General features: G+C 35.9%; 1 protein-coding gene across 1 annotated transcript in view; it reads left to right on the top strand.

Annotated features, from left to right (window-relative positions):
- LOC116757527 (doublecortin domain-containing protein 1-like) overlaps positions 1-20,177 on the top strand; it is a 96,018-nt gene that overhangs the window by 19,465 nt on the left and 56,376 nt on the right. The window contains exon 3 of the mRNA XM_032639288.1: positions 7,808-7,965. Within this exon, the coding sequence (XP_032495179.1) occupies positions 7,814-7,965 (152 nt within the window). The 5' untranslated portion in view covers positions 7,808-7,813. The remainder of the gene's footprint in view (positions 1-7,807; positions 7,966-20,177) is intronic.

Genomic DNA, 20,177 nt, shown 5'->3' with positions numbered 1-20,177 from the left:
AATAACATCCAGTACGGTCCCGTTTTGGCCCAAAGAACTGTGCCCAAGAAATGCAAATAAAACCTATAGCTCTTCACCAAGTTAATTGGCAAGCTACAGCTTTGGCCAGGCACAACTGCCTCTGTGTCTCTCCCATTAATTCCTGGTACCTTCTGTCTGGGCCACTGGCTTACATCTCAACTCTGGTTCTTATAGCACACCGTCATGGGGAAGGCTGATATGGGCAGAAAGAGCAGGATTTGGATACCATGATCCTGCCACTCTCCCCCTATCTTAAGTATGTTAACTTAGTTTATTGCTTTCTTTCCCCTTGCTTATCACTGTGTGTTTTTAATTTTTTTAGTAAATTGTGTGAATGGAGCATTTTAATTTGGTCTGTGAGCCCTCTGGGTTAGCTTGCTTGGTAATGTGTTCAAGGTAATTTTCCACTTGGCAGTACTCTTCACTTTGAACTTCAGTAATCCTCCCTCACAGTCTGAGATTTTAAGCGAATGCTTAAAATCCCTATCTGGTTGAGGGACTGATAACAAGCTGTGAAAGGAGTGTTAAATTATGGTGATTCTATGATAATCTTAAGGACCTTGTCCACAATGAAGGAATTATGAGAACCTGTCTCTCACCTCTAGAATGGGCCCTTCCTAAGTAAACCCAGGAAAACTGAGCAAATCCCAGTTTATCTGGGAAGAAGCGTAGGAGGGTGTGTGTCAGCTCCTGTCCTACTTAATTCTCTCCTTTTCAAAGCTGAGGTTGGAGGTACTTATTGGCTAGAATAGTGACCTTCAAATAGTTTTGCTTATATATTCCCATGCACAATTTTAAGTTGACATTTAAAATTTCTCATTATAAGCTTAAATAGTTGGAAAAGATATAATTTCTGGTATATTATGAATGCTGACATTTTGAAATAAAACCGTTACATCAGTCTTTTAAACATATCTAATAAAATGTAAATTCCATACGATTTTTAAGAAACATTTTCTTGTGAACATTTTCAAACACAAAAGGAAAAATAATAAAACAAACTCCCACATACTTTTTACCCAATACAACCAACCATCAACTTCCACCATTCTTATTTATATTCTCTTTCACTTTTCTTCTTGGAGTATTTTAAAGCAAATCCAAATAATATTTTATTTAAAAATAGTTTGGTTCATATCTCTAACAGATAATATTTATCATAACAATACCTTTTATCCATACCCAATAAAATGATTTCCTTGATACCAATAATACCCAGTTTGTGTTCAAATATCACCAGTTGCCTCAAAAATGTATGTCTTATTAAAGTTGGTTTGTTCAAATCAGGATCTAAAGAAGGTTTATGCACTGCATTTGGTTGATATGATTCTTCAGTCTCTTTTCATTTGTAACATTTCTCCCTCCTCTTTATTCTGTGCCATGTCATTTAACATGTAACATGTTTCTCTCCCTTCCCGCATTTCTCACAAACTAGAAATTAGATCTAAAGATTTGATTTAATTCAGTGTTTGTGACGAGAATGCTTTATAGATGGTCCTATTTTTATAATTCCTGTGGAGTCATATAAGGAGAAACAATTTCTGATTGTCTTAGTGACATATTAATATGTATCAGTGGTATAGGTGATATCAGTCAGATTCATCTAAGTGTCCCATCACTCTTTGATCTAATAATGACAGACATTACCTGGACAAACATTACCTGGATCCATTATTTCATTACGGTTTGCACTATGGTGATTTGCTAATTCTTTTATTCCATCTACATATATTAGCTATGATTCTTCTATGAAGAAGAATTTTCTCTCATCATCTATATGGTTATCCTGAATTATAGCCCATTTAGGAAAGCAGGAAAAGTACATTTATTATTTTTCAGAACAGTAAGTTGGTGCCCTAGCAAGTAACAAAGGTGAATTATGAAATAATGAAGTTATAAAATTTTATTTTAGTATTAGGTACTCGTGGATTTTTATATGTTTAATGTTTCAATCCTTTACTTTTTTTATGTTCAGAGTGCCCCATCTTTGGCCAGTGGAATCCCCTTCAAGTTGGTTCCTATGTCCTTTTGACATGCCCCACTTGTCTCTGATAACTTCCTGTTTTCAGGCATGCCAAGATGTCACATGTTCATGGAACATTTTGGCCCCAGGCCTGAATACTATAGAGATTTTAAAACATTAAAAATATTAACAAGCTCTTCTTCAACAGTTGAAATTTTTACATCCTTCTTTTTTCTCCTTAAACTTATTTCTACTCCATTTCTTTTTTTTTTTAAATTGAAGTATAGGTGATTTACAATATTGTGTTAATTTCAGGTGTACAGCAAAGTGATTTGGTTATACATATACATGTATATGTCTATATTCTTTTTAAAATTCTTTCCCATTATAGTTTATTACAAGATATTGAATATAGTTCCCTGTGCTATACAGTAAATCCTTGCTGTTTTATCTTTCTACTCCATTTCTTATCTTTTATGCTTGAAAGTCTTTAATTGGCTAGTCTAAGATACAATTACAACAAATTTTTTAAATATCCTATGACCATAAGGTTGTAAGTATTGGAAAATTTCCCTAGGGTTTAATTTTTATTATAATTATTTTTAGTATACACTTATTCAAAGCAGCTTGGATATAGTGCCATTTTTGATATTCTTTAAATACAAAAAGTAAACATTATTGGAAATATATATATTAATGATATAGGTTAGTGGGGAGCACTTATAATTTCTTTATTAAAGGAATAGTGGAGTTGTCTCTTGGTTTGGGGCCCTGGAATGGGCATAAAAGGAATGCCTTTCTTTTGTAAAATGGCAGAATGGAGACTTTCCAAGGACAAATTATAGTTGGGACAGGCAGCCTCTTGGGCAGATGCCTTTTAGGAAAGCATATATCTGGAAGCCAAGGATCTGGAAATTGATTTACTTAAAACTATTCACACTTGCATGCCCCTTGCAAAGTCTCTATGTACTGTTGGTCATTGATACTCAGTGCCCTGACTTGAAGACCATCAAGCCTCTCCTCTTTAATAGCTGACACTTGGTATCTATTGTGTTGCAAGTACATCAACTTTATGAAGTGGCTACCATTCTTTTCTTTTTTTTCAAAGTTTTCCCAAGCAATTTATTGACATTTTTCTTGAGAATTTTCAAAGAAATAATAGAAAAATCAAGCAAAATATTTTTTCTATACAAAATATTTTTCTGTACATGGTTAACAGTAAAATTATGAACTAGGAAACCTGTGTGACAGATCTTGCTTCTCTCCTTTCTACCTTCTTTTCCCACTTTCTACGTGCCTCTATTTATTCATTCTTTCCCCAAGTGGTTTCATGCAATCCTTTCCAGTTGAAGAAAGAAATAGAACTGATAAAAATCATTTGCACCAAGGTACTAGTGAATTAAAGTATTCAATATTCTTCTTTGAAAATTTGTACTGCAAAAGAAACAGGCACTAAGGAATATTGAAACTCCTGACAGCATAATTCTTTAAATATGCAAATAAATTTCTCCCACAATTTGCTTTTACTATCTGAAGTGGCTACCATTCTTAACCCCATTTTACAAATGATGGAACCTGATGCACAAAGAGGTTATATGACTTGTCCAAAGTGTCACGGCCAGTGAATGGGCAGCAGGGTTTTAAACCCAGACACTCTGGCTCTAGTGTCCAGGCTCATAACCACTGTGAACTTGAATGCTTTTTTAAAAAACCAGGGGAAGAGCAGATCTATTAGAGGAGAACTCGTATTCATGTCAAATTGTTAACGGATGGGAAGCAAAGAAAAATAGTGGTTTTTCAGTGTGTCAGTGAATAAACTCTACCTATGTTAACAAAACATAAGGCAGTGGCTTTTTCTGTACTCTACTAAAATACCATAGTATTTAACGTTAGTCAAATTAAAATTAACACATTTTTATTTCTTTAATTTCTAATTAACAATTAGTTCTCATTTAATTAGTAATGTGCCACAATGTTATCTGAAAACCTACTGTAGTCTCCGTATTCTACTTAACCTGTTAATACATTCTACTTTTAGTGAGGATGACACTGTTTTTAAAGTAACATTACAGAAGAAATATTGCACTTAATAATGGTAATGATTTCACACTTACATAACTCATTCCACCTAAAAGCATCCAGAAGGTGTTTTATGTGAAAAAAAAAACTATAACCATCACTAAAATGATTACCTCTTTTGGTGAAGATTGGGATTGTAATCATTCATTAAGTAAAAAGTAAAGCTATTGCTATATTTCAAGAGATATTTTTGAGTAGTTCAGTGCAAATTTTTTTATTTTTTAATAATTGGATTATATAATAAACACACCAGGATACTCAAGGGATTTCGTTCTGCAAGGTGATTTACTCTCTAATCATATGATTTTCCTTTCTATGCACAGTTGGATTTTTTCACTTATAAGCATTCCCCAATTAAGAAGAACCTGATCTATGAGAACTGAGCAGGCAATGGTTTTAGTGGAAGCTCAGCCCTCCTATTGTGAGACTTAAAGCGGGAGGGAGACTGTGAAGGGCAACAGCCCTTTAGTCTCCAGTTGGAAGACCAGAGGAGTGCTGGGCAGAGAAAAGTGCCTTCTCTTATTAAACTGTGTAGAAAGAGATACCTTTTCTTACTTTGATAGTGATTCAGATTCACCTAACATTTAATGGATGTCTACCATGTGGCAAGCACTATGCTAAACACTTTCACATTCACAGTTTTGTTTATTTAATCCTCATAATCATGCGGATAACTGGTTTTGCAAATGAGAGGACCGAAGCTCTGAAAGGTTATAAGATTCAAGGTGACATAGCTAGAAAGTGGCAGAGAAAGACATGATCTTATGTGTTATTGATATGTAATACTTGTGAGTATAAGTTATATTATAGTTCTTTTATTCTTCCATAAGCTTAACTAGCAGCATGTCTAGCATCACACCCTTTGAGCTTCCCGTGTTGTAGATTATCTAAGGAGTTAATCATAGTTCAAGAAGGTAGTCCTTCAGGTGCCCTCTCCCAGATGAGGAGACTGTTGGCCAGTTTGTCTCTTTTTGCTGCTGGTGCTTTTGGTGTTACTGTGGTTGCCATAGCTCCTTACTGACCCACATCAACACTACTGATCCCATTGCCTTCCATCATCTGACTGGCTCTACTGGTCCATGCTTCAGGAAAGTCTTTCTGGCTCTAGTTCTAGCTCAGCCTGCAGGCTGACCTGGTCTTTGAAAGAGGGGTATCAGGGTTCTCCATAGAAACAAAACCAACAGGATGTATGTGTGTGTATATATAAATGCACACACATTAATTAATATATAATTATACATACATTAATAATATATTAATATAGTACATTATATATATACATATGTATATGTACGTGTGTGTGTGTGTATATATATATATATATATATAGAGAGAGAGAGAGAGAGAGAGAGAGAGTGATTGATTGATTGATTGATTTACCTTAAGGAATTGTCTTATGTGATTGGGGAAGCTTGGTGAGCATAAAAGGACCCAAAGACCCAAATTACTGGACTCTCAATTCAATTTAGATTCCAAGCCATCCTAGTGTTCTTTCCATTTCTTAAGTCTAAGCCAATGTCATATATTTTAGGTTTTTGAAAGCAACTTATTTCAAGGAATATCAGGAGTTTCAGGATTAGGTTCAACTGCAAACAACAAAGACCCAAATTAACATTGTTTTGCACAGCTCGAAATTTATTTCTAATGTAAAAGTCTGGAGGTAGGTAGTCTAGAGTTGGTATGGTACTCCATGTTGTCAGAGATTCAAACTGCTTCCATCTTCCCTGGGGCATGGTTTTCATTCCTAGCATCATATCAAAGTTAAAGATGACCTGTCTAGTGCCAGCCTTCATGTTTTCATTCTAGGTAGCAGAAAGGAGAGAAAAGAAAGATGAACTCACCTGCATAGATTGTTTCCACTAATATTTGATTGGCCAGGCTTGTTTTATATGGCTTTACCAAATCGTAAGGAAGACTAGAAAATAGTCTTTATTTTGGGCAGCCATATGCCTCAGTTAAAAATCAGGGATTCTGGTATCATAGAAGAAGGAAGGAATGGATAGAATGGTTGTTGGCAGACAGCTGTCTCTCTACCACAGAGAATTTATACAAGTATTAGAAGATATTAATATATGGACAAATTAGGACATTGAAATTTTGTTGCATTTGAAACATTCTTAAAAAAGCAGCCAAAATTTTTTTTAAAGTCATATAACTCCCCTGTTCCGAACACTCCATGGACTCTCTAATTCACTTAAAGTCCTGACAGTGTCCTAAAGGCCCTATGTTATCTCCACCCCCTCACCCCCATTGTCTTTCTAACCTCAACACAACTACAATTTCTTCTTTTTCACCTATTCATCTACTTGTGCTGTTCCTCACATCTGCCAGATATACCCCACCTTACGGCCTTCTTACTCTTTCCTGGGTATTGGATGGCTACTTTCCTTGACTCTTTCAAGTCTTTGCCCAGATATTACCGCCTCAGTGAAGCCTATGCTGACAAACCTATTTAAAATTGCAATTCCCTCCACCTTCATATTCCCAAACTATCCTTCCTAATCAGTCTTTTTCCATAGCATTTATCATTTAACATCTTACGACGTACTGATATCTTATGTTTATTATTTATCATCTGCCTCCACTAGAACATAAGCTCCACAAGGGCACGATATTTTCTGCTTTGTTAACTAAAAAAATTCTGAGTGCCTAGAACAATAACAAGTACATTGTAGGTGCTCAAGAAATAACCTGTGGCTGAATGAATGCGTTTATTTCAGAATATCAGAAAAAAGGTAAAGTAGCATTTTTTATTACCTTACAAGTAATATATCCTTCCCTTAGTTGTGGTATGTCATGTTACCTTGGGACTCCTCCTTACCTTAGTGGGGTACTCAGACCTGAGACTTTGCAGCTATTTGTATCAGCATGTGAATGGGGTGATTATACCCTGGAAAGAACCCTATGACATTCATTGATATCATTTCTTATGAACATATTGTTTTGGTCTTAAGAAATGTTAGGTTGTCTGTGTGCATTATTCAAGATGTCTAGGTTACAAATAGAATCCCAACTCAAACTAGCTTAAACAAACAAAAACGAATCTGCTGACTCACATACCCAGGAAACTCAAGAGATGTGGTTGTTTTTAATAGCAAAGTTCAGGGATTCAAATGTTGTCATCAGGAATCTCTCACTTTTTAATCTCTCTCCATCTCTTTTTCTTTCATCTGTTTTTGCTTCATTCTCAATGGTAGAAGTTTACATTGTTCTTAAAGCTAGCAATTCTAAAGAACAGAGCACTACTTTGTCTTCTCCATCTAAACTCTGATTCCCCCCTGTGTCTGGGGAAGGTATTTTGATTGTCTAGCCTTGGATACATTCACTTCCAGGAAAGCATGGCCACATAATTCCCAACAGAATCAAGGGGAAGGTAGCTTCCAAAAAAGGAAGGAGAAAGGGCAAAAAAAAAAAAAAGCATTGTGCTGCACTTTTCAATAACATACGCCTCATGTTAAGTTTGTATAATTAGCGATGTTTTAGCAAATAGCAAAGATTAAAATACTTTGCAACAAATTATCATTTTTCTCTTAAATAGGATTATACTTATCAAAGACTTAGATTCATAGTTTTGTCTTCCTTTAGGCTCTCATCTCTGTTCGTTTCTAATGAGATTTCACATTTAGCAGCGGCTACATGCTCTAGAACATGATGAGAAGTAAATTGTGATTAACGCCCAGCCTCAGTTAATAACCCAGGAGGATTTTACATTTTAAATTAAATAACATTCTTCCTCATTTTAAGCTGACAATGACAGAAGATCACAGAGCAGCGCTTTCTCAGTCTCCTTTGTCACCCTTGACTAAAGCCACGGAGGTATCACAGCGAAGCAACCCTGAAGACACCTTCAATGGGGATACCGTTCACCCAATTTACAAATATATTTCGAATGATTTACCAAGGTAAGAATATTATTTCAGCAGCTTAAACTGAATTCTGAAGGGGATAAAAGTGCTTAAAGAAGGTTGTCTATGTAAATGCTCAATATTTAGTAGAGATTATGTCAAACATAACTTGGAGATGTGATGGTTGTTGCCTGGGTTACAGCCCTTCCATTTTTTTTTTCCTATTTTATGGGAAGAAAAAAGATAGATGATGCAATAAACATAAATTATTCCTAGAGTCTGACTTGTGGACAGGTAGGATAGTGATAATAACAGGAATGGCAAGGCAGATGATATTTGCTATGTACCACTCACCATGCTGAGTGCTTAACCTGCATTATATTTATTTAGTACTCAAAACAACTCTGGGAGGAATGTAAGGCAGACAGTATTTTAGACATCTCCATTTTATATATGAGGAAACAAAGACCTAGAGAGGTTCATTAAGATCACACAGCTGCTAGGTAGAGAAGGTAGAGTTTGAACCCGAATGTATCTAACTCCACAGCCAAAATTCAACTATTATATCCTACTGCACTTCTCAGAAATATAAAGCAGAGGAGACAAGAGGTATTTTTCCTGTGTTTCTTCTCTATTAGAAAGTGAAAGAACAAAAAAGTGTCTGTCAGGTATTGACTATTGGCTGGCTAAACGTGATGCCATAGTTTTTACATTAAAAAGAAAATGTGGACTATAAAAGCATTGAAGAAACTATTCTTAAATTAGGGATTGTGTTAATCTCCTTACAGAAGTGCTAGGTCATATTTATATCTTAGAACAGATTGATTTTTTTTTATATGTCACTAAGTTTTAGGTGAAAGTGAAATCTAGACTTTCGGCTAACCTTTGCTTTGCCTTATTCCTCTGAGCTATGAGTGCATATTAGCAACATATGAGATCATTGACACAGTGTGCTAGCTATATGGCTAGATAATTTTTAGAAAATCATTACCCAGTGGTTATATTGTAGAGACATAGTTTTCTCATGATAGTTCCTCCCAATTGACAGTGGAAAAAACATTGGTTCCTCCCAATAAGACAATGGAAAAAAATTTCTAAATAGAATTTTTAAGTAGTCCTTTATACAAATGCCAATGCTAATATAATGTGTATTTGCACATTTTTTATTGCTTTTAGAATTTATTTTTACCGATTTTCCTTTTCAAAATAGTACTACATTCACTTTTTATTCTATCTTTTGTGAAACTGTAATTTTATTTATTCAGTTTCTTTCTGCTTTTTTCTCATATTCCTTCTTAGATTCTGAGTCTCTAACTCTGGTTTTATTTGCCCTTTTTTAACACGTCAGTCTTTTATTTTCATGTGACACTTTTCCTACCACCTGGTTTTTATAGTTTGTTTAAATGTGCTTCTTCTATTTCTTTGTCTGGATCCTAACTTCTTTTCTGTCACTATTGTCTGTTACCAGCAACTTTGATTATGGTGTACCTAGGAAATCAAGTAACCCTCTCTGGGCAATTGAATAGAAAGTCAAAGACAATGCCCAGAGGTCTTTTACTTTCATGAAAAAGAAAATGATGAGTTTCAACCTGAAAGGGGTCAAGTTCATAAAGGCGAATGGTAATCTAAGATCCATTGGTATTAATATGATTATCAGTGAGAGGCAATTTTCCCTATGAGTAAAGACATTTTCCCCCGATTGAGGTTAAAACTGCTCTTGTCTCATCCTTTTTTTCCTTGCCACCTTTCTTCCGCCATCTTTGTGATCTTTTTATGAGAAATAATTATTAAAATATAGTCAATTTGTTGTTCCTTTACTTATATTACAGAGATTGTGCTTTTCTTCACTAATTAACATGTTGTACATGTACAGATTCTGCCCACATATATTAAGTCCATTCTTTGCAACCGTGCAGTGATGAGTCACTTTATTCTCATGTTATTATCTGTGGTCTTAATTTACTTTTTATTATATTTATATTATCCTTATTTTCTCTTGTTCTTGTGTTCTTACAGTGTTTTTCCTCGGTCACTTCATGTTACATTTGTATGTAATACAGTAAAAATTGCTGTGCCAGGAGCCTTCCCCCCACAAAAGATAACTAATCACCAACAGTGTGAGTTCAATACCAAAGAAGGTCTGATCCTCCCATTTTCCTACTTACCACTAGGAGGCCAGATGACTGGAAAAGTCTAGCTTCATTCCTGTGGCTACTTCAAGGAAACAACATAATGAGAAACTTTTCCTACCCAGCTGTAGTCTGTTGTGTTCTCAGGTGAACTGGAACAGGGTGTTGGCCTTTGAGGCATGAAGCAGAATCAATTATTTATTGATAACAGGTATCTAGGGGTAGTTCTGCTATATTTATAGAAGGTTTCTCTAAATGCTGAGGTGGAAGATTTCCAAATTAAAATTGCATTTTAAAACTAACAGAATGTTCTAAACAATTAATATCTTTCTATCCCACATATAAAATATTTTAAAATAATTTTTAGCTGATGATCATCTAAGAAAGTAATTTCATGATTTTCTTTTTGTAAAATATTTATTTATTTGGCTGCACTGGGTCTTAGCGGCAGCATGCGGGATCTTGTTGTGGCATGTGGGATATTTAGTTGTGGTTTGTGGGATCTTTTAGTTGCAGCATGTGGGATCTTTACTTGTGGGACACAGGATCTCTAATTGCAGCACTTGGGATCTATTTCCCTGACTAGGGATTGAACCCAGGCCCCCTGCATTGGGATTGCGGAGTCTTAGCCACTGGACCACCAGGGAAGTCCCTAATGATTTTCTTTTCTTTCCTTTTTTTTTACATCTTTATTGGAGTACAATTGCTTTACGATGTTGTGTTAATTTCTGCTGTAAAACAAAGTGAATCAGCTGTATGTATTCTTTTTTTTTTTTTTTTTGTGGTACACGGGCCTCTCACTGTTGTGGCCTCTCCCGTTGCGGAGCACAGGCTCCGGACGCGCAGGCTCAGCGGCCATGGCTCACGGGCCCAGCCGCTCCGCGGCATGTGGGATTTTCCCGGACTGGGGCATGAACCCGTGTCCCCTGCATCGGCAGGCGGACTCTCAACCACTGCGCCACCAGGGAAGCCCTTTATGTATTCTTAATAGAATGTTATATTGCTTTTTTTATCCTGCTTGCAGCTGAGTGTAATAACAACTCTTTTAGTTCCCTGAGGGGACAAATTATTTTTAGTACATTACATTAGGACTTAAATCAGTTTTAAAAGTGAATTGCCAACAACTTCTTCTTATAGATTATCTGGGTTGCTTTTTCACAGACAAATCTTGCTTTCAAGGAGACTAACAGTGCCTAATCTATTCATTCATTTTTTATGTCATTTTAGTTATCTTGGCTATTCTGAATTGGAATCAGTCAGACTATTTTTGAAATATAAACATTTGGTTATATCGCCTTTTCTAGGGACAGTTGAAGTTTAGTAATCTCATCATTCCAAAGATGAGCTGTCAGTTCCCACCATGGGATGAGCAGCAGAACGAAGTGAGGGGAACACTGCCCAGTGGTTAATGAAGCAAGGCAATGCTTTCACTGTTTTCAACATCCATTGACCAACAACTTACACTTCTCATAATTCATAGCTTTTTCTCAGATTTTTCCTTCAAGCCATAAAAAAAAACTCTACAGATCCAAACATTAATATATTATTTACTTTAAAAATGTTAAAAGACTATATCGCTTCTTTTTGAAAATTTAAATTTCCTCTGGAAAATCCTTATACAATATTTATAACCTCCCCTGACTTTAGATTTAAGATGTACTTTATTTTTATTCCTTTGCACTTTTGCACAAGCAGAAGTAGTATTCTTTTTTTCCTTTGGGTAGGATGATTTATGCCCTGATCCTACACTCAGATGGGTCCTTTACAAATTTTATAAATTGTTCTTCTTGTTTAGATTTCCTTCTACAAAAGCGAGCAAGTTCAATTTAACAGACATTGAATATCTCCTTTACAGTATATATGTAATTTGAACAAATACATTAGTTATTATTCAGTCGTCGAATTACAAATAAAAATTTGACTTATGTGTTATAAAATAACTGAAAATTGCTCTGCAATCAAGGTATCTTTACCAATATTTCTAGGTCAAACTAGAATTATATTTTCTTCTGGTGTTCAGAATAAAATTTGGGGGAGATTGTTCACATATATTATTACCACTTCTATTATTCACTTTCCATGATGTTTAAATCACACTTTATCTAGCAATTGTAGAAAGTTATTTATATCTTTAGAGGTTATTTCTTTCATCAAATTGGAGGAAAGGTAGGATGACGATTAGTGAAATCTTTGTGCTTTGTGTACTCCAGATTTTATACAAGTTTCCATGCACCAAACATATGTGGGTTTATTTCTTTTATCTGCTATCCAGTATTTTAAGCTGGTGATTTATTATTGAATGTACTTAGGGTCATTTTCCTTCGTGTTTACATTTTCTTATTTGTATTTATTCCAATTAGAGAGTTTAATTACCATTAAAATGGTAATAGGATAAAGACAAGTTTTAAAAATGACAATATTAAAAAAAACCCATAACTCTTCAGGAAGGTTTAAATGCCATGAGAATATAAAGCGAGAAATATATGCTTGTCAAATATACAGTATAAATAAATAATTTAGATGAAAATGGTTGACTACATTTAACAAAGAGACTACCAAATAATGAGGGGCTAAAGAGTGGTTGTTAGATTTGATGTACTTCATTGTATATTGTAAGTAATTGCTATCCATAAAAATTCTATGGCTTCTGTATAAGAAAAAGAGACATTTTGACAGACAACACTGGTATGAAGTGACAGCAAGCACAAATCCTTGGCAACTGTCATTATCCTGATGTTGAATTCACATCCAAACTGTGTGATAACTTGGACCTGCATGCTTGTTATTGAGCCATGATCTGTCAAAGTAGCCACACTTCCTACTTATGAATAGAATTATTAGCCACGTGCAGATTTCTGCCATAGAAATCTAAACTCACCAAGGATGCTTTGTGTTTCAAAAAACAGGGGGAAAAGCCTCCATGTCATTGTATGCTTATGCTGAAATTTCTGGTGACGTGTTCCTGATTAAGTAAAAGTCAAATTTTAAAAAAATAGTTTCTATTTTAGCCCATATAAAATTAATTCAAAACTAGTAAAGATTTTTAATAAAATTAAAAGTAAAGCAAATGTAATTAGAAATCTAATTGTATAAGTTAGGCTACTATTAACAGAGAGTAACAGGAAACACAACTGAAAGTGACTTTAAATGTGAACAGTCCACTGTCTCGTGTAACAGGAACTTCAGAGGCAGGGCAATTCTAGGGTTAAATTCAGTGGTTCTGCTGGGTTATCAAAGAGCCTGGCTCTTTGTATCTTGTGCTCTGCCCTCCTCGGAATATTGGCTAGATCATTAGGTTTGACTCCTCCTACTTGCAAGGCTCATCACATGTTCACTCAACAATATCCAACTAAAGAAGACAGATATTTGATCATTTATATCTCTTTCTTATTAGGGCAAAAATAACCTTTCTCCAAAAGACTTCTCCTCATTTTTCATTGACCAGAATTACTTAATTAACCAGCACAAGGCAAGGGAAATGGAACTAGCATCATTGGTGTTAGACCATTGAGTATTTACCCACTGGAGCTGATCAGGGGATGCCTTCCATGGGCATGAGAGGGTGAATATTCAAACATAACTTAGGCTTTTTATCTAAAGGGGGGAATGACTCTTAGATAAATATTCAACATTACACGACATAACTCTTAGCTTTGACTTTATTGTATTTTACTACATAAACTGTGTATGTTTCTTATCAATGGCATTTTTGTGACACACCTTTGCACAATGTCATAATTATCAAAGAACAATTCCTGCATATTAGTTGCTAGTTGAGTATCGCAGTGAAAAGAGATAAAACAAGGATCTTACCATTGCAGAGAGGGATATGAAATCATCTTAAATCACATAATAAATCACAAAACAAACATATCAATATGCAAAACAATACATCATTTCTTGCACAGGACCTGGGGGAATGACTTGGAATAAGGAGTGACTAGGATCTCATGGGGTTAACTCCTCGCATGTGTCTTGCCAGCTTGAACAGTTTTGTAGAGATTTTCTCTATGTCCCTAACCTCTAAACTAATGATGACCCTCATGATAGACAAGACTTTTCCTTCACAGTACTAATCATAGTGAGTAATTGTAAATTTACATTCATGACAATGTATATAACATTTCTCTTCCACTAGACAATTATTGTATTATGGAAGGGGTTTTAGAAAGTCTAAGCACTGAGTTCAGATTAATATTTATTAAATACTTACTGATTGAAAGGTGTACAATAATGGGTATAGATCAGCTGAGTGAACACCATTGACAAAAAGGCATACATGTAAGAACGGTGGAAGGCAATGTGGTGCAATTATAGCTGAGGGATATTACAGGGGGGCAATGATGGCACCACTTGGTACAATTCCTTGAGTAAGAGAGCGGCAAGTATGACTTTATTAGGAGTTTTCCTCAAGTTGCTATAAAAAGCCACTAAGATTCACTAATGCTATTAAAACAGAAGAAATGAGAAGAAAAATTGCTCTTGTCAAAACTAGAATCATACCTTTAAATCTTGTCATCTTGTCATGGTCTATTTATCTGCTTTTTCTATACTCCTCCCTGGGCATAATTTTATACTTTTAGACATTACACCATTACTTAGTTGTTGCTTTGTGAAACAAAAATTGTAAATTAGATTTAATGGAAACCACAGAGAGTAAAGCATAATTAGATCTTAGCCTGAGATATTAAGGGGGTTGTCAATTCCACAATGTTTAAGATATGTCCCTGATAATCTTTTTGATTATAGTAGAAAGCCTATATGTAGATGAGGTATAGTACTGTTTCAGAAAAGGATAAAAGCTTAGTTAATCTCTTAATGTACCTTCCAGCTTTGTAATTCTGTGATTTATCATATCCATTGTATCATACGTAGAAATTGTTTAAAAGAGTCAATAACCTAAAATTTTATAGTTTTTAATTAACCAATAGTTTTTTTATCCATACTTCTTTAAGGTTAAGTTTTGACATGTTTTACTTCATCTTTCTCTAAACACACATAAAATTCTTAAATATTTACATAGTTTGTATATGTTTGTAGTATAGACACACATAACCACATTTGTTCTTTTTTATGACCTAATTTCTAAAGAATTATTCAGTTGCTAAAAGAAATAATCTATTTAATCTATTTCCAATAACTGACAATAAACTAACTCAGAAGTGATGTAGCTGATGCTTTTTTTTTTTTTTTTTTTTTTTGTGGTACGCGGGCCTCTCATTGTTGTGGCTCTCCCTTTGCGGAGCACAGGCTCTGGATGGACGCGCAGGCTCAGCGGCCATGGCTCATGGGCCCAGCCACTCCGCGGCATGTGGGATCTTCCTGGACCGGGGCACGAACCCGCATCCCCTGAATAGGCAGGTGGACTCTCAACCACTGCGCCACCAGGGAAGCCCAGCTGATGCTTTTTAAAAGAAATATGCCAGAACATTTACATCCAAATGAATACCCCCGCCTTGAAAATATCTACTTTAGGAAGTAGTAATTTATTCTAATAACAATGCCACTTCTCAAAGCACTTTCTTGAGTTCCTCTTTGGATTTGTCATCAGAAACTGTGGTACATTCTTTAAAATAGTTTCAGTATTTAATGATGACAAAATTTAATCTTAAGTAGTTGCATTTGAATTTTCCAGAAAATAAAATATCTGGATCTAAATTTGGTGTAAAAAATGGATCGTCAAGACTGCATTATTGTATAGCTAGTGTGGTAGGCAGAAATCTAATCTGGTCCCCAAGATTTCCACCCCCTGGTATATATGCCTGGTATAATTCCCTCCTCTTGAGTGTGGGTGGGATTGTTAATATGATAGGATGTCACTCCCATGATTAGGTTACATTATATGGCAAAGGAGATTTTTGCAGATGTAGTTAAGGCATATAATCGGTTGTCTTTGAGTTAATCAAATGGGAGATTATCCTGGGTGGGCTTGACCTAATCAGATCTACTCTTTTCTTTTAATTTTTAACATCTTTATTGGAGTATAATTGCTTTACAAGGGTGTGTTAGTTTCTGCTGTATAACAAAGTGAATCGGCTATACATATACATATATCCCCATATCCAGATCTACTCTTTAAATGAGAGTTTGGAGATCAGAGATGGAAAAGTCAGAAAGGTGAGTTCCCCTGGCTTCAAAGAAGATGATAGTAACTATGAGTTCTTTAGCTATAAGGAACTAATTCTGGCAAAAACTGAATGAGCTTGGAAGAAGACCCTGAGCATCCGATGAGACTGCAGCCCCAGCTGACACCTTGATTTCAGCCTTATGAGATCCCGAGCAGAGGTTCCTGCTAAACTTTGCCCAGACTTCTGACCCACGGAAACTGTGCTATAATAAATAGGTGTTGTTTTAAGCCACTAAGTTTGTGGTAATTTGTTGCACAGCAATAGAAAACTAATATAGGTAGATAGTTAAGAAATATTTCTTAAGAAGATGTATTTCTAAAGCAGTGTGATTGATGTTCTTGTATCAACCTAATATAGTGGCTTTTAGATTTCAGGCTAGAAAAGGATGCTTTTTACCAGTGGTAAAAATGATTTTTACCAGTGGTAGAAGAGTAAGTAATACAACGATGATTGGAATATTTGACGGAAATTGAGGGTCTAGCATTTTAGGTGGTAGGAAGGGATCAATATGATATAGTGATTTCAGCTATCAAACTTACCAGGGCAGATGTGAACATACAGGAAGTAAGAACATTTTTATACAAGAAGGTAGCATAGAAGTCTTACTGAAGAGGGAACTTCTTGAAATCTGTGTATATGTGAATTACAGATATAATGAAAGATTCACAGTAGAGACTTATCATAGACTTCAGGACAAGACAATAAGATGGACATAGAAAGCTTAAAAAGAAGATCTGTGTTATAAATTTAGCCCAGGTTCTAGAATGTGGTAGAAAGCCTCAACAGTAACTGAAGACAAAGTGAGGTTATTTTATGGATAAAAGATCATTTCCTAAAACAGTTGGTTTAGAAATCCACATGGAATTACTGGTTAAGAATTAACAAAGTCCAAGAAAACTGCCATACAACTTATCAAATTTTATAAAAGACAGCTGTAACAAAATGTAGATCTTAAAAGAAATTATAATATAAAATTTATGTAATTAGAAATTCTTAAGAAACACAGAGAGGACAGGGTGCAAAGCCTCAGACCCATGCAAGCAGAATTTTGGAGCTGAGTTCCTTGCATAAAACCAGGAGCTGGGCTTCCCTGGTGGCGCAGTGGTTGAGAGTCCGCCTGCCGGTGCAGGGGACACGGGTTCGTGCCCCGGTCCGGGAAGATCCCACATGCCGCGGAGCGGCTGGGCCCGTGAGCCATGGCCGCTGGGCCTGCGCGTCCGGAGCCTGTGCTCCGCAGCGGGAGAGGCCACAACAGTGAGAGGCCCGCGTACCGCAAAAAAAAAAGAAAAAGAAAAAAAGGGGGGGGGGGAGGGGAAAACAAAAAAAAAAAAAAAAAAAACCAGGAGCTGTGAAAGATAGATGCACCTATCCATGAAAAATGGAATAAAAAAATATTGTTCACCAGCCAGAGGAAATAGCAATAAATGGATATGATACGGTCTAAGATTCTTGCATTGTCTGAAAGTAATAAGTTAGTCATTTATGTTAAACTTTAATAAGACAAGAGTTTATATTGTAATATCTAATGTTTCCACTAAAAATGAGGTTAAACAAAGTGTGGCATACAACCTAATAGAAGGGAAAAATGTAACAATTTTTTAAGTATTATTTAATCCAAGAGAAAATAAGAAAAGGATGAAAAGGAACATAATACAAGAAAAATAGAAAACAAAGCATAAGCATGAAGGTAAATTCTCAAAGGACAAAGACTGTCTTGGTGAAGGAGATAACCTTGTGAATATATATTAAAGGTAAACAAGCTAAATTCTCAAAAGGCAAAAACTGTCTTTGAAAGGAGGATAACTATGTAAAGATGTATATAAATCTGGAGGAGGAGGGAAATTCACTTTAATAAATCTGAATGTCATGGGATTTTTAAGAGATTTTTGCAGAGGGGGCGAAAAGGGTCTTTTAAAATAAAAAGGGGAGGAGAAAAAAGAGAAAGAAAGAAAAATAGGGAGACTACAATTGTGGTGACTTAAATACCATCTAGATATTAGAGCTTTATTGGATCAAGAGCACTACTGGCTCGCTGCTGCTAATGTAGAGCTACCTCCTTGCCCACCTCCCCATTACTTTCCTGTATTTTAAGTTTCAGTTCCATTGTAGTAGCCATCTGTTTTCCTGAACTTTTTTGAATAGGAACTTCAATTTTTTAACTAATGGAAAATAAGGAAATTTTAGGGTTAATGGGAATAATATTATAGGACGATAGTTAAGTATAGATATTGTGGAGCCAGACTACTTGGATTTGATTCCTCTCTCTGACACCTGCCTGCTGTGTGACCTTTGACAAGTTCTGTAAGCCCTCAGTTTACTCATCTGTAAAAGGAAAAATATAGGACTGTTGTAAGGATTAAATGTAAATATAAGTAAAATGCTTAGAACAGTGACTGTCACAATAAGTGCTTTGTAGTCATTAACTGTTAGTATTGTTACTATTATTGTCATTATGATGGGTATGATATACTATTTATTCCTTATCTAGCCTGTGGACTGGGTTAGTGTCCCTGTAACTGAGTGGGTAAGGGCTAAAAGGGCTGATGAAACTATTCAATGAAGACTTTCTGGGACTCTGCCTACAACTTCACCTGCTTCAGTGTCCAGGTGACTTAGTATAAAATAGAGTTAGAGAGGTGTCTCTTCTTCCCACCTCTGTACTGAACTGTTCTGGCATTCCAAGCACTGGAATCTTGGGGAATACTACAAGGCAGCACCTCCATGTGGATCTCATTGCTCTTGTGATGGCCAGTGGCAGCAGTGAGGTAGTAAGATGAAATAGCTATGACTCTCACCAACAGATTTTTATAGGGACTTAGGAGGCAATTTTAGGAATTTATAGTGCACTACCTTAGGGACTCAGAAATAAATGGGGAGGATTTTGAAGGGGGAATAAAGTCCTGTATTATGGGGACTTCCCTGGTGGTGCAGTGGTTAAGAATCTGCCTGCCAATGCAGGGGACACAAGTTTGAGCCCTGGTCTGGGAAGATCCCACATGCCACGGGGCAGTTAAGCCTGTGTGCCACAACTACTGAGCCTGTGTGCCATAATTACTGAAGCCCATGCACCTAGAGCCCATGCTTCTCAACAATAGAAGCCACTGCAATGAGAAGCTCACGCACTGAAATGAAGAGTAGCCCCCGCTCGCTGCAACTAGAGAAAGCCCGCGTGCAGCAACAAAGACCCAATGCAGCCAAAAAAAAAAAAAAATCCTGTATTACGATGATGGGATAATCATGCTGGCAGCTATTTGCTCACTCTAAAGGTTGGCATCAAGGAGGACAATCCTATTTTGCAACCCATATCCCTTTGTGCCAACATTGACAACAAACTACTGTGCCAGATGGTCCAGAGACTGGGCTTAAAATCACAATATTACATTCTCAATTTCTGTACAATTAGAAGTGAATGGCTACCCTATCAAACTACCACTGGCATTTTTCACAGAATTAGAACAAAAAATTTCACAATTTGTATGGAAACACAAAAGACCCCGAATAGCCAAAGCAATCTTGAGAAAGAAAAATGGAGCTGGAGGAATTAGGCTCCCTGACTTCAGACTATACTACAAAGCTACAGTAATCAAGACAGTATGGTACTGGCACAAAAACAGAAATACAGATCAATGGAAGAGGATAGAAAGCCCAGAGATAAACCCACACACATATGGTCACCTTATCTTTGATAAAGGAGGCAAGAATATACAATGGAGAAAAGACAGCCTCTTCAATAAGTGGTGCTGGGAAAACTAGACAGCTACATGTAAAAGAATGAAATTAGAACACTCCCTAACACCATACACAAAAGTAAACATAAAATGGATTAAAGACCTAAATGTAAGGCCAGACACCAGCAAACTCTTAGAGGAAAACATAGGCAAAACACTCCATGACACAAATCACAGCATGATCTTTTTTGACCCACCCCTAGAGAAATGGAAATAAAAACAAAAATAAACAAATGGGACCTAATGAAACTTAAAAGCTTTTACACAGCAAAGGAAACCATAAA

The sequence above is a fragment of the Phocoena sinus genome, chromosome 8 (assembly GCF_008692025.1).
Source record: "Phocoena sinus isolate mPhoSin1 chromosome 8, mPhoSin1.pri, whole genome shotgun sequence".
Lineage (NCBI taxonomy): Eukaryota > Metazoa > Chordata > Mammalia > Artiodactyla > Phocoenidae > Phocoena > Phocoena sinus.
This window is presented reverse-complemented; position numbering and strand designations above follow the sequence as displayed.